Source organism: Pelophylax lessonae, assembly GCF_965119305.1.
Source record: "Pelophylax lessonae genome assembly, chromosome: 1".
In the NCBI taxonomy this organism is placed as follows: Eukaryota; Metazoa; Chordata; class Amphibia; order Anura; family Ranidae; genus Pelophylax; species Pelophylax lessonae.
Window position 1 is genome coordinate 277,046,261 of NC_138768.1, and position 15,619 is coordinate 277,061,879.

The 15,619-nt window shown below is 43.3% G+C and overlaps 1 protein-coding gene across 2 annotated transcripts in view; it reads left to right on the forward strand.

The window, feature by feature from the left end:
• PXN (paxillin) overlaps nucleotides 1–15,619 on the forward strand; it is a 113,728-nt gene that overhangs the window by 52,594 nt on the left and 45,515 nt on the right. For both annotated transcript variants that reach the window (XM_082258898.1, XM_082258899.1), the window contains exons 2-4: nucleotides 6,952–7,169; nucleotides 10,994–11,070; nucleotides 11,156–11,295. In XM_082258898.1, the coding sequence (XP_082115024.1) occupies nucleotides 6,952–7,169; nucleotides 10,994–11,070; nucleotides 11,156–11,295 (435 nt within the window). The remainder of the gene's footprint in view (nucleotides 1–6,951; nucleotides 7,170–10,993; nucleotides 11,071–11,155; nucleotides 11,296–15,619) is intronic.

Below are 15,619 nucleotides of genomic sequence, written 5' to 3' on the forward strand. Positions count from 1 at the left end.
CCATCCCTTACTCTTTCTCTCTACTTCCTCTATTTTCTTTCTTTCTCCCCGGACTTTCTTATTTTCTCTTTCTACTTTTCCTTTTCTGTATCTCTTTGGATCTACACTTTCACGGATGCGGTCACGTTAGGTTGGACAGTGCCGCCTGGAGTGGCCTTGCTATGCACTATAGTTCTGTCTTCTGATGCAATACTGAGACTACATGGCTATCCTGGGGCCGGGGGTTGGTGATGGGTGGGGGTCTGGACAGCCGCCCCCCTCTATTCGGCGCAGTGTGTTCCCCTGCGGGCGCGGGGAGGGGGCGGGTCCGGGCCTGGCCTGGACCACCCGGTCGGGGACGTAGCAGACAATGTATCACCTAGAACTGTTGACTATTATTATGCATCCCTTCGGGGACGGTATCACTAGTTCTGTTTTCTAAGTTGTACCTATGCATTTCACAACGGAAGTCTTCTACACTGTTTTATTGTGTACCCTTTTCCTTTGCATTTAAACCAATAAAAACTTATTAAAAGTAAAATGGATGCATTGACATGTCAGTCAATTATTTTGCTATTAATGTTAGATTTGTGGATGAAAATAACAAAACAATAACACGGACCCTCGGATTAAAGGACACTCAGGCACATCACACCAGTGATTACCTTCAGAAGTTAGTGGAGGGTGTTCTAGTAGATTTTGAAATGACAAAGGAACAGATTTTGTGTTGTGACAGATAACGCTTCTAACATGTTGAGCACAATTGATAAGATGAACGCAGATGAAGAAGGTAACAAACAGATATTTGAGTTAGAGGAAGACAGCTCTGCAAGTTTTGGAGAAAGTTTAGAACCTGAAGAGAATGCTGACATTTTTTTTAGACAACTTCGTTGAAGCATTGAAGCTTGCTACTATTCATCATATGCGATGTGCTGTTCATACACTGCAACTTGCCATAAGAGATGGATTAAAAGATCGCCATGCAGCTACACTAATTGGCAAATTACGGCAAGTAACTGTTGCAGCCAGGGCCCCGAAAACAGATGCAATTTTGAAAAGACGTGCAGGAAAAGGAGCCATTTTGGATCAAACAACTCGCTGGGGAAGCACTTATTTAATGGTGAAGCGTTTGCTTGAACTTAAAGACTTCATAAAAGAAATGGACAATGAAAATCTTGCATTAACTATAAGCCAGTGGACACAAACAAAAGAACTGGAGAACCTTCTTTCTCACCCCTTCACTGTCACCAAGAGGTTGCAATGTGACGATCTAACCCCGGGTAAATTCCTCTTGGAATGGAAGAGCCTGTTATATTGCCTGAACAAAAATGGAGGGTTAATAGCTGAGGGCATTGCATCTTCAATGATGAAAAGAGAGATTCTTTTGCTGGAAAATTAAATCTTGTTAGCGGCTATTTATGTCGACCCAATGAGCCGACTTTTGTTGAACAGTGAACAGACTGCTACTGGGAAAAAGGCCCTCTATGATGTAGCAGTTCGCATGAAGGGATTACGACCTGAAATACCTCCACAGGATGAAGTTCTTTTAAGCAATAGTGGTAACTCAGGATCATCTTCTTCAAACAAAGAATTAGACTTTGATTCCTTCTTAGACAAAATGGAAGTTGCTAAAGGAAAGCGACGTCGCATAAGCGTTACAGAACCAGTAAATGTCCAAATAAAAAACTTCCAACAGGAGTTTTATAAAGCACTAAAAGAAGTTGAAAAGTATGATCGCTCATCAAAACTTACTGTTGAAGAAGCCATCCTTGTTTATCCAGAGATCGTTAGTGATGTGGCCAGAATAGTTACTGCTAGGGCTATGCATCTTCACTTACCTCACGATTCGATGCGATTACGATTATTAGGGTCGCGATTCGATTCCGCGATGCATCACGATTACTGCCCAATGCCCATGCCCAGCCCACTGCCCAATGGTTTTCAAAACTTTATCAAAAAAAACAAACAATCAAGCAGTCACAAATAAAAGAATCCTTTTTATTTTCATTTGCTTCAAAGGACACTTTCCTGGACCCTGTCATGGCCTGCAAGCCCTGCATACTTTAGTGCACTTGCACTGCAAACATATAGGAAGGTCTGAAAATGCAAACAGCATAGCAGAGACAGACAACAACACTAGTATTTTACTAGAAGTAACAGTAAAATTAGTAAAAAACTGTAGTAGTTTAGTTTACTGCTTCATAAAAGAAAATATTAATATAAGCCACAGCCAGGCCTACCACCATTTAAAGTACAACTAAAGGCAAAACTTTTTGGATTATGGATAAAGTTTGGCCTATAGTTGTACTTTAAGGCAAGCCAAGATAGAAGAAGCCAGCCAGCCAAGCTAATATTCTTGTGAAAATGGTCATCATAAATTCCCACAAAACATTATATATAAATCCTTTTATGTGAATATGCATTGCAATAAATTCCAGGTGTGCCATAACCTGTCCTCTACAAAACAGAGCACTTCCTGACTAGTAGCAAACATCAAGGGTGAACCTGGCAATAGTGCACTGCTGCATAACTTCCATGTTCACTGTGATGTTTGTTTCCCTCTGCAACTGCCAGTCAACTCAAGTGAGTTGATGGATTGGCTGCTAGAGGGGAGTTACAAATATAAGCTTTAAGCTTATCAATTCACTTATGTCACTTACTTTACAGAAAACGTTACCCACAGCACTGACAAACACTGAGAGTGAGTCGTCCCCCCCCCCCCCCCCTGCCCAGACCCCCACACTGACAGAGACCTGGATGTCCCCCACACCTTCCCCAATCCCCCACAGCACTGACAAACACTGAGCCCCCCCCCTTGCCCAGACCCCCATAGCTGACTGACACTGACATAGGCCCCCACTGACACTGACTGACCCCCCTGGCTGCCAGACTGCCACAGCAGAACAGTACCCCCGGGCCCCGACCGACCGTCCCCTGTCCCAGGCCCCCCCCCCCCATCACAGACATCCCCCAGAGATAGACGAGAGACCCCCATGAATGATTACACAATTTATTCGGACATACCTGCTGTGTGACTGTGTGGGTTGTTGTGCACTGCATTGCAGAGGAGGACAGGTGCTGTGCTGCTCTCTGGGCTCTGTGGCGGGCGACTGGCGTCACTGGCAGTGGCGTGGCGGCTGGGCCTCCAGGGCCTGTCGGCTACGGTGAGGTGAGGCTGGCGGCGCTGGCTGGCTGCGATGGGGACGCACTTGGGGCTCCTGTGTGTGGACTCACTGGACTGGCAGCTTCTGGCTTGGATGGCTGGCTTCTGCAAGGCCGCAGGTGGGACGCCGATACACGCGGGGGATGTCTTGCTGCGCCTCGGCCCGGGTCAAAGAGACGGAAGGGGAGGGGCGGAGCCTTTTTATTAAGCTCCCACCACTAACCCACCAATCGGCTGCCGATCTTGCAATTTTTCTTTTTTTTTTTTTTTCCCCCTTGCGCGATAGGGCGTGGCCGCGGCTGATGACGTCACTTCGTATAATCGATTATGCCAGCAGCCCGCATCGATGCAGAATCGCGAAGGGTCGAATCGCGATGCATCAATCTTTCGATTATATTCCCCAGCCCTAGTTACTGCAATGCCACCCACCCAAGTCAGTGTCGAAAGATTAATACATATTAATACAGAGGAGTCGGAAGTACAAAAAACTGAGAAGTCGGAACACTTACCTACCGACTCTACAGCCCTGTTCTTGAGGGCAGGGACTGATGTACAACATGTAAAGCAGTGTCAATTTTGTGGACTAAAACCGACTAAAACATTTTCGTTGACTAAATTAACACAATTTGAGTCGACTAAAATACGACTAAAACTAAAACAATTCAGATGACTAAAATACGACTAAAACTAAAATGGCATTTTAGTCATAAGACTAAAACTAAATAAAAAATTGACATCATCAAAATGAACACTCCTCTGCTGTCCATTTCTATATAGGCAACACAGTTCCATCCAGAGCCTCTAATAATAATAGCACATTAAAGTTTAATCATGTATTGCACCACCACATAAGTAAGGAGCGTCTACTAAGCTGCTGAAAACTAAACAATTAAGAAAAAGGCTTTTCTTAGATTTTTCCCTAATATTTAATGTTGGTAATATATTCAGGTAATATGTGCAATGACATTACAGCCAATGGAGTTTACAGCAGTGTTCATTTCGTCAACTAAAACGTTTTCGTCACCGCTTTCGTCACCGGCTATTCAACTGATGAAAACGAGACGCAAAGTATAGCACATTTTCGTCAAATGACGACAACTGTGACGAAAATCAAATCCGTTTTCGTTAACGAACTAAAACTAAATGAGAATGTGAGGCAGGGACGTTTACCCAACTTCCGGTTTTCACGGCGCTCTGCCTGTGTGGCGTCTGGCGTGTAGCGTGCCCCGTGATGTCCGACGTGAGGAGTGGACTACTACGAGAGTCTACTCGAGACCAGTCACCTGACCTTACCAGAGCACTGCAGCACTACAGCCAGACACGCCAGGCCCGACTCATCACACGGCACTGGCACCCGGCCACCACCACATCCAGAGCAGAGCACCCACTGTGAGTTAACAGCCAGGCCAGCTATTACTGCCTTCCTGAGTCCCCTCAGACCACTCACCAGTCACCACTGGCATCCGATTCCGCCATCCATCCAGGACTGTGTGCGTGCATATAGGCCGCTGAGGCCCGCCTGGCCCATCCTGTTCAACAACTGCAGTTCAGAGTGAGACCAGAGACCACCCTTAAACCTGAGATCCCCATCCAACACTCTGAGCAGCACTGTGTGCACTCACTGCACTGACTGCAGGCAGCAGCATTATAGGCCTCCTCTCTGACCTGACCATTTACATGACTAAAATGAGTTTTAGTCGACTAAAATGTAAGATGTTTTAGTCGACTAAAATGTATTGGAGTTTTAGTCGACTAAATACGACTAAAACACTTGCAGAAGACTAAAATGGGACTAAAACTAAAATGCCATTTTAGTCCGAAGACTTAGGCTCCATGTACACGGGACGTTGTTAAAAGTCCCTTTGAATGCTGGAATTTTTAGGACGTTTGAAACGTCCGTTCGGTCGCGTTTGTACCCGCGTTTAGCGGCGTTTGGGGGCGTTTGCGTTTTTAGAAGCGTTTCTAGAGGTCAAAAAAATTATTCCCCCTTAAAATGGAAAAACGCGAACGCTAAACGCGGGTCATCGCGTTCGGACGCGTTTAGACGCGTTTGTGCGTTTGAAACGCCGGGAAACACACGTTCGAACGCAAATAATTGCGTTCTAAAAAAAGTACAGTCATTTGCAGGCAGTTGCGTTCAGGGAAACGACCTGGTGTACATGGACAGATAAGATAAAATGTAGATGGGTTCAGGGGCTTCTGAAAAAAACGCCCAACTGCTCCTAAACGGCCATTTCCAGCGTCCCGTGTACATGGAGCCTAAAACTAAATTGAAATTTGCTGCCAAAATTAACACTGATGTAAAGCATTGCTTAAATTCTGTTCTATATAAATACAGTACGTGTAATAAATGAAGGGGCTGTCACAATCTGATAGTAAAATATCCTTTTGATTTACAGGCACAGCTTTATTGTATGATAGTTTACCTAACTGGATATACTTTTATCAATTCTTTAGGTAGGCTCTTGCTCTATATAGTTGATGGTAAGCGACTATACAATAATACTTTAACCACTTGCCTACCTGGCCAATTCTTCAATTTTTCACATACGTGTAAATATCCTTTTTTTTTTTTTTTTTTTTTTTTTTCGTCATAAATTTTTTTAACCTTGAAACCATCAATGTTTTCTAAAAGCAAAGGCCCTGGAGAATAAAATGGTGGTTTTTGCAATTTTTTTTTTTTTTTTTTTTTATACCCAGCAGTTTATCAAACACAAATTTTCACAGGAAAAAATGAAAAGGATAATATCGGTATTCAGTTTTCACAGGGGGGGGGGACTGTTGTACTAAGATTGAATGTTCTCCCTGATATTGTTTTCATTCCCACTTTGTGATGTGCTAGCCTTTTCCCTCTGTGGTTCACAAGCTCTCCTGCTCCTTCTGAAACTTTTAAAAATTAAGATAAATCTAAAAAAATAAGTGTTAAAAATGTAAAATATAATTAAATAAAAACAAAAAAAAAATGGAAGCACTCCCTTGTATCACACTCATTCAAACACATAAGCACCAATAGTGCATACACGTAAATGGCAATTGCATAACACATATTGGGCATTCTCATAAATGCTGGAGTGAGAAATATTCTAGATTCCTTGTTTACAGAGATTCAAAGCGTGGCCTATTGATAACTTTGCCTATGAAATTATGGTATCTAGACACAGTGTTGAGGCCTAAGGCCCTGTTCACACCTCCTGAGCGTTTTTAAGCTCGTAAAGCGCTTATCTCTGAAGTCTCAAAATGCCCAACAAGCAAAATCCCATTCATTTCAATGGCCCCTGTTCACATATGAGCGTTTTGCCGCCTGAAGCTCAAAAAACTACATGAGCTTCTTTTTTGGCAGATCACCAGCGTTTTTGTTGTCAATGCCTGCCGAAAAACGCCTGAAAACGATACGCTCAGGTGTGAATGGAGCCTAACACATTTGGTAACTATTGAACACAACCTCCCTTTTTTTTTTTTTTTTTTTGTTTTTGTAAAAAAAAAAAAAAAAAACAGGGATTATATTTGTGTGTACCTGAATTAATTTTAGAGTGTGCTTGCCTGAAATTATATATTTGATTATAGTTGGCCAAATATTGTAAAATATTACAACTGCCATCTTATTTTACAGGGCCCCATGTTTTCAGAAAATATAGAATATTCTGTGGATTTAAATACTTTTCTAGCCAGAAATGCAGATTTTAATGTGTTGGAAAAAAAAAATGGTCCGATTAGTGGAAGTGGTTATGTTTAATTAGAGGTACTCCTTTAGGTGCCCTATATGTGACTTACTATTGCAGTTTTCTGAACAGTGTATCCTTATATTGCAGATGCATTGCTCGCTGACCTGGAATCTACCACATCTCATATTTCCAAGCGGCCTGTCTTTTTATCTGAGGAGACCCCATATTCCTATCCCAGTGGGTGTCATACCTACCAAGAAATTTCTATTCCAGCTGCACCCACAAGCGAGTCCCTCAATGGCACAGTCCATGCAGACCCTTTGGATTCCTGGACCAGCAACTCCAATAAATATTCACACCAGCAGGTAAATAAGTGAAAAGCTTCAAGGTAGCATTGAATGTCTCTCTTCATATAATAAGAGGCTATTAGGACATGCTTACATGTATGTTCAAAAATCTAGTAAAATATGTTGGGACTCGGGTAATCATATATTGTATGAATGTAGACTGTACAACAAAATAAGTGACAGCAGGTACCGAATATAATGAGTTCAGCATATTGGACATCCAAATTCTGACAAATTGAAATGCTTACGGGCACAGTAGCAATTGTGAGCTTGTTTCTGCATTGTGCAGCTGGTTTAGGGCTTTTCCATTATAATGATTGGGCAGCTATGGAGCCACCCAATCAGTTTTGCCAAGCTCATGCGTAAAACAAAATTAAAAACGTTGTAAAGGGAAGTGTTAAAAAAAATGATTATAAATCGGTGTAAAAGTATAAGGCACACCCTCACAAAAATTATTTCTTCAAATGAATTCCATAAAACAAATATATCTTTACTAAATGGGGAAACCCGATCCTTCCCTCCAATAATTAGAAAATGCAGACTATGCTAAACATGTAGCTGAAAATACTGTAGGTTCAAATGCATATACTTTTATACATCTACTAGATAATTCTTGCAGTTAAAACCGTTGTTATATCGCCGGTTTTTTATCCTAGAAATCTAGTGTTGTCATGTCATTACTGTGGTATATCAAGCAGTGTGTTATCAGCCCTACCCAGTTTACTTCTGTGAACTATATAACATCTCCCTTCTATGTTAAGGAGAGAAGGAGGTGATTTGTGACCCTTCCTAAGCTAAGGTGACAACATTGCTTCTTTACTGATACAGTACAGTGAGTTTTGTCACTTAAAGCGGAGTTCCACCCTGGAATTTTTTTTTTTTAAATACCCCCGGGACAGTCAGGGCTAGTACATTCCACAATGTCTAGTCCCTGATCTGTTCCGGGTTGCACTTACCTGTTAGAACAAATACTTACCTTGAAAACGTCTTGTCCAGCGCTGCCATCTCAGATGTGGGCAGCTTGAAGCCAGCGAGATCCTCTTTGGGGTCCTCTTCCGCCTTCTTCGGTCCCACGATGCCCTGCACCGGCCCCGACGTCCCTTCCGGGTCGCGCGCGTCATCCCTCCACAGCTTCTGGGCATGCCCAGAAGCTGTTTAGAAGGGGATGACGCGCGCGCCCCGGAACTGACGTCGGGGCCGGTGCAGGCGCAATGATTCCTGGGAGCGATGACGTTCAGCTCCCAGGATCATTGCAGAGCCAGGAAGTGACGACGGGCCGAGGAAGGAGGAAGAAGGAAGTAAGGTAAGTTTATTTTCTTCGCTACGAGGTAAGTAAAAAAAAAAAAAAAAAATGCAATTATCCATTTCTTTTTCAGGTGACCCGGAGCGAGAAGATGGAGGTAAGTATAAAATTAGGGTGGAACTTCACTTTAAGGCAGGAAATGTGTGATGAGCAGGTTCACCAGGTCAATCTAAAGGGAACAAATCTGTAAAAATGAAACAAATGCAGCCACACCATCTAAAGAATAGAAAGCTGCAATAAGTTACACGTCTATCCTTGAGTTTAGATGTACCAAAGCCAAAAATAAATGTCTGATGCATATACACGAGTGTAAAAAAAACTTATTTTGAGCCCCCTCTACTAATTATTCTACACATCTTCAAGTGGAACTAAACTTGCAAAGTTAAAAAAAAAAAAAGGAGCTAGCAGATATTTATGCTAAAAGAGACTGTCTCTTTTGCCATAACATATTTTTTTGTTTTTCTTCCCTGCTAGCATTTTTTTGCACTGACAGCCGTGCATGCACAGCTCAGTATAAAATCCAACTTCCATAAAATGTAAATGTGGGGTGCTAGGATGAACTGACTCCAATGTGCAGGACTTTCATTGTCCTGTCCCAGCCAATCAAGATGGCCAAAAACTGCTGAACATGGAAGAAGAGCAAGAGAAGATGGGAATGCCAGTAATGGGGCAGATTGTGGGCGTTGCAGCATTGTTTTCGATACCATTTAAATAAGCCTAAACCTCAGGCATTTCACTTTTATATTATCTGAGACATAAGAAACCAAGAACGAACTCTGGGCTTCACCAATACCATAATAACACTTTTGAATGTTTTACTTGACCCAGCACTACCTTGTACACAATGCTACCTTGCATGTGCACACTGCTTGTTCTACTGCAAATGGCCCACAAGCTGCAGACAAGTGGTGGGACTTTCTCTGATTTAGCTGGAGATCGATCCTGTCCTCTCCTCTGTAGTTGGCTCGAAAGAGCTGGCCATTTGTAATGGGAGAGGGAGGCTGTCAAAACTGCATACATGAGCAAACGGACATTTTCCAGAGGCCAATTTAGCATTTTAGTAAGGCCAGTGTAGCCTAACTATAATCTCTAAAATGCCACTTGCGGCTACACTGGCCCTATAAACTAAAGTGCTAAATATTATATCCAACATGGAGAATGGGAACGCCTCATAATGATCACAACAGGTATGCAGACCCAGGAACTCAAACTTACAGATTTCATAGAAGGATATAAATTGTCCCGGTGTCCATTCAGACGAGCTGTGGCCCTGCCCATCCCTTTTTCTCTAATTGGCTGACTGATTTTGACAGCGGGAGCCAATAGCACTGCGCTGCTGTCTCAGCCAATGGAGTGGGAAGTCCTGGGCAACCGCGACACTCCTGCAACATCGCTGGATCTGGATGGACCTCAGGTAAGTAGTCGAGGGGCTGAGGGGGGCTGCTGCACACAGAAGGCTTTTTATCTTAAGAGAAGGTTTTTTTTTTTTTTTTCCTCCCAGAATCTTGCTTATCTATGTGGATGTAGCATCAGTCCAATGCTGCATCTGTCCCCCGGTGCCTCTATACTGGGAACTGAGCGATCCCGTTGATTAGTTCTGACAGCTCCCTGAGTAGAGTGCTGCTGACTGTCAGTCACAGCTCTCCGTTCTGCCCCCTCCTCGCTCACTGGAGCGCTGGGGTGTGGAGGGGGCGAAGCGGCCAGCTCTGCTTCCCATCGATCTTGTTTTTTATTTTATTTTTTTCAAGGGATACTAAAGTAATTTTAACAGGAAAAAAAACAAACATGTTATACTTGCCTGCTCTGTGTCGTGGTTGATTTAAAAAAAGTGACAGCTAGTACAGAGAACTTCTCCCCGTTCTGCTCTTACAGGGAAGGGGGTCAGACAGCGGCTGTTGGCAACATGTTCCACCCTAAAATCGGATATAACATGTTCCCAAAGGTGAACTTCTCCTTTATGTTGAAAGAGAATTGCAGTGACGGTGCATTCCTACTAGGCTTGAGACAGAGCCTTCATATGTAGTGAGGATATAGGACTGCCTTCATGTACATGCTGAAATTACAAATTAAACAGTGGAGCAATGTTTTTAGAACCATGATCCACATTAAATAGGTTATAGATTTTTAGAGCTTACTTGAAAACCTGACTACTCCAGGAAAAGGCCATTTACGAATAGAGTAAAAAATGTGGGGCGGGTGAACAAAAACAAATTCAGGGTATCTGATATTTTAATTAAAAAATTTCCCGGCACACAGCCGTGATGGTGTCCAGATACTCCGGGGTGACAAGGAGAGTGAGAAGATGGCAGTTTGATGGGTAAAAAAGGGTAAAGCTGGCCATAAATTGTTTGAATCTCTGCCAGTTCAGCAGGGCCTGGGCAAGATTCAAACCATCTGAGGGCAGGCTGATTGTACCCAACTCGATCCATTGATGGACTTGGGTACAACCAGCATGTTGGATTTTTGAGCTCAGTCGCAAATATTAAAAACCATGAGCTACTTATGATTGCCCTTCTGATAACCTTATTATTTTCCCCAGAATCCCCTTCACAATTCTTCAACTCTGCAGGAGAGTGTTATATCGCCTTCTGCTGGAGAAGAGGAGCATGTATACAGGTAAGCCTTATTGGACAGCTTTGTAATGTTCTCCCCTGTCCGTGATACCCCTTGTTTGATTTGATCTGCTTTGTTCTTGGGGCAGTTTTCCCAACAAGCAGCGATCTGCAGAGCCATCCCCCACAATTATAAGCACGTCTCTGGGCAGCAATCTGTCAGAGCTGGACCGTCTACTTCTGGAATTAAATGCTGTGCAGCAAGGGCCACCGAGTAGCATATCTTCAGGTGAGACCCAATGTGTACTACTTGATTTTGTTTAACTTATCTGTACCTTGAAAGTAAAAATTTCTCCACATAGTTTTTCCTAAATACAGTTTTGATAAAGCTTGGGAATTTTTTGGGCTTTTTTTACACTCAGCCCCATACAGCGTGATAAACCTTTTTTTTTTTTTTTTCATTGACCAACACAGCTCCTGATATTCATAACCATTGGGTTATACTGCCTCCTACAGGAGTAGGACACTAGGCAGAAAAAGAATTCTGGCTACACCCATAGGCAGTCCCAGGGAGTATACTCCCTCTCCCTGCTATAGCCACAAAGTTATTTTTCTGCTTAGGAGTAAGAACCTATTTCCTTACTGGGATCTCTGGTCCTGGACAAAAAATTTTTAGATATAAAACTTTTTTTCTCCTGAATTTCTCACTGGACGAGGACTGGCCTGCGAGTTAAACGCCTCGCGAGGTCTCATACGACTGGGTCTTGACAGTGGAGCCCTGTGGGGTGCCGATTTCGGCGGTGGGAGCCCCTCTTCATCCCCTGGGGCTGACATCTGGATCATTTTACTTCTTGATCACCGCACGAGTGGTGCAGATTCTCCTGGTGTGTGCAGGTGCCTGTTTCTGTGGGTGGTGAGTCTGGTGGGGTCCTCTCCCTCTCTGCTGAGGATCGCTTGATGCTTTGTGCCTGGCGACTAGGTGGTGCTGCCAGTGCGGTCGCGGGTTGTCCCTTCACAGAGTTTTACACTTTTTGTGTAGTCTCTTGGCGTTTTTAGAGCGCATTTCCCCACCTTATCTCCTCTGATGCTGCGGGGCCCTCCTGGTCCCATCCATCCATCCATGCATGCATGCACAGATGGTGGTCGTGGAGTCCCTTGTGGGACGGGCTAGCAAAAAGTCTGCAACCACGCGCCTGGAATCCTCTGATAGTGACTTTGTGGATTCACTTGTCTTGCTCAGTCCATGGGTCCGGAAACCAGTGAAGACACCCCCCCCCCCTTCCCGATATGGGTGCAGAAGGAGCCTCATCCCTGGTCTGGAGAAGCCAGATCTTGGCTTGCCAGAGCAGGTTAGTTTGAATCTTCCAGAAGAGGCCCTGAAAGGCTTCGAGTCCTTGTCAGCTGACCCTGAGGGACAAAAAAAAAACCTAACTTCTTATGAGAAGGAAGGCCCACATCTGCGACAAGGTTCCTTGCCCTTTGTAGCCTGCGTGAGAAAAAGTACTAAACCCCCCCCCCCCGCCTTCTACGCAGAGTCGAGGCAAAAGGGACCAGACTGGCCCCGCCTGGTTTGGTACACCGATCTGGTGCGGCTGGTTGCCGACGTTCCTTGGCAGCTTCCTCTCAGGGAGAATCTGCTCTGTCCCAAGGACCGATCTGGAAACAGATAAAAACCTAATTTATATTCAACCACCCAACATAACAAATGTGTGTGAATGAAATCAATGGGCTGCAAAAAATTAATCTTTAATTATTCAAAAAATCACAGGACAAAGAGTCAGACACAGGCTGGCTGTTTCAGAGGCAAAACTTTTGCTTTGTTCATGCTTCTATGAACTTACTGGAGGGATGAGTATACTCCTCACTTACCTAATTCATTAAGCTTAAATTTAGCCATCCAACTGTGTGACCTGAGGGTCCTTTCTTTGATCGTTTGGAAGGTACTCAATAGATAAATATGCCTGGATGTTCGAGGGAGGCTTTTTGTTCACGCAGCTCACCTTGAAACTACATATCAGATGTTTCTGGTTTAACCTGTGACATTGTTCTTTGGTGAACGGTATGCCTCCTCTGGACCACATATAGATTCTTCCCCCACAACAGATGTGATCTATTCATCAACTAACAACCAATCAAAGTCACCATCTTAATATTTCTACAACAATAAGTTACCAATGCACAAGGAGACTTCTCATCATACCTATCGAATAGCCAATCAGTTTGTCCTTTTTATCTTTGTGTTCCTCCCCTCTCTCTAGTATGGGTATACATCACCAGTTCATTGAACATTCTACCATTTTTTTTTTGCTTGTTTCTCATATTTATGCACATGGGCCCATTTGAATATATGGAGTGCTAGGGGTGGTTGAGCGTATGTTTTTAGGTGTGTGTGATGTAAGTTTTTGGTACCATTTTAATAATTTGCGCAGAGTTTTAAAAAGTGACTGTATTCAAAAATGCAGATTTCGGCATTTTGAGTACATTGAAGTGCAGTGGAGGGGTCTTTTAGACCCCCGATCCCTCCGTAAAGAGTACCTGTCACTACCTATTACTGTCACAAGGGATGGGTACATTGCTTGTGACAGCAATAAAAGTGATCAGATTTTTTTAAAAACTGTGCTAAAATTAAAGTAAATAAAATAAATAGGAAAAAATTATTTTTTAAAGCTTCGTCGTGAGCTCGCGCACGGAAGAAAACTCATACAGAAGTCGTGCCCGAAAATGAAAGCGCTGTTCAAACCACACGTGAGGTATCGCTAGAGCTATAATTCTAAAAAAAGAACTACACTAACTCTAAACTGGTAACTATTAAAATGTTTTAAAGAGTCGCCAATGGGAATTTTTATTGACAGTAGTTTGATGCCATTCCACAGGTGTGCGCAATTTTAAACCGTAACATGTTGGGTATCTATCTACTCGAAGTGACATCATCTTTCACAATATATAAAAAAAAAATGGGCTAACTTTACTGTTTTGCTGGGTTTTTTTTTTTATACATGCAGTGAAATGTATTTTTTCCACAAAAATGGTGTTTGAAAGACCGCTGCTCAAATACCGCGTGACAAAAAATATTGCAACGACTGCCATTTTATTCTCCAGAGTCTGCTAAGAAAAAATATATGTTTGGGGGATCTAAGTAACTTTCTAGCTAAAAGTACAGATTTTAACTTGTAAACAATGTGTCATAAATGGGCTCAGTCCACAGGTGGTTAAAGATTAATTTTTTTGCAGCCCTTTGAGTATTGATTATATTCATACACAATATTTGTTATGTTGGGTGGTTGAGTATAAATCATGTTTTTATCTCTGTTTCCAGTAGTTACTTTACCGGTATACTCCCACCTTTTCTAAGCTTACTTTTCTCACATACTCATGTGATATTAGTGGTATATCTTAGAGTGCCTATCTCTAGCTTTTTCCCAAGGACCAATCTTCCATCCTGCTTTACAGTCGCTGGCTTTGACAGCTAGCTTGGCTGTTGAACGCCAGGTGCTAAAGGAAATGGTTTTATTTAAGTCGGTGATTCCTACACTGTTGAAAGCTTGGATATTTACCATCGTATGTGGAAGACGTAGATTGCTTGGTGTGAATCTCTTGGGGTTCTTCCTTGCTCCTTCTTGGTGGCTCGGGAGTTGAACAGACATTTGGCCTTGAGTACCATCAAGGGCCAGGTGTCGACTTTGGCGGTCTTCTTCCAATGACCTTTGGCCACACACTCTCTGGTGTGTATGTCCAACATTTGGTTCTTCCAGTGCGGGCTCGGTTGCCGCCTTGGGATTTTAATTTGGTGCTTTCAGCTCTACAGAAGCATCCCTTTGAAAATATTCAGAAGATTCCCCTGCTTACGCTGTCCCTGAAGGTGGCCTTTTTTTAGTGGCTATCATCTCTGCACGCAGGGTGTTGGAACTGGTGGCATAATCCTGTGGTTGACCTTACCCAGTGATTCACAGGAATAGGGTGGTTCTTTGCCCCTGTCCATCGTTCCTTGGAAAGGTTGTCCCTGATTTTCATTTGAATGAAGACCTTGTGTTGCCTTTCCTGTGTCCCAGGCCTAAAAATCCGAAGGAAATTGCCTTGTATGCCTTGGATGTGGTCCTTGCAATTGGGTGTACCTGGCTGCTACGTAGTCTTTCAGGAAGTCAGACTCTCTCCTTGTGCTCACGGATGGACATCGAAAAAGGTTGTCCGCTTCCTCTGTGACCATTTCCAGATGGATCAGACAGATGGTTCAGGCCTATTTCATCAGGGTTCCGGTTCCTCCTTTCCCTGTCAAGGGGCACTCTACTCTGGCGCTTGGTGCCTCCTGGGCTTTCCGTCAGGCGTCATTGGTGGAGGTTTGCAAGGCGGCCACCTGGTCGTCGGTGCACACTTTTACAAAGTTTTTTATAAAGTGGATGTGTTGGCATCTGCGGATGCTTCATTTGGCCGCAAGGTTTTGAAGGCTTCTGTTTAAGAGGACCTTATCTTCTTTGAGGGTGTGGTGTTGTTTTTTTTCATGTGGGCTCCAGTTGTTTGGTTGAGCTCCTGTTGCTTGGTTGGCTGTTTAGCTTTGAATTTTTTTGTTGTTCCCACCCCTCATGTTTAACACTGCTTTGTGACTTCCCAATCTTTAA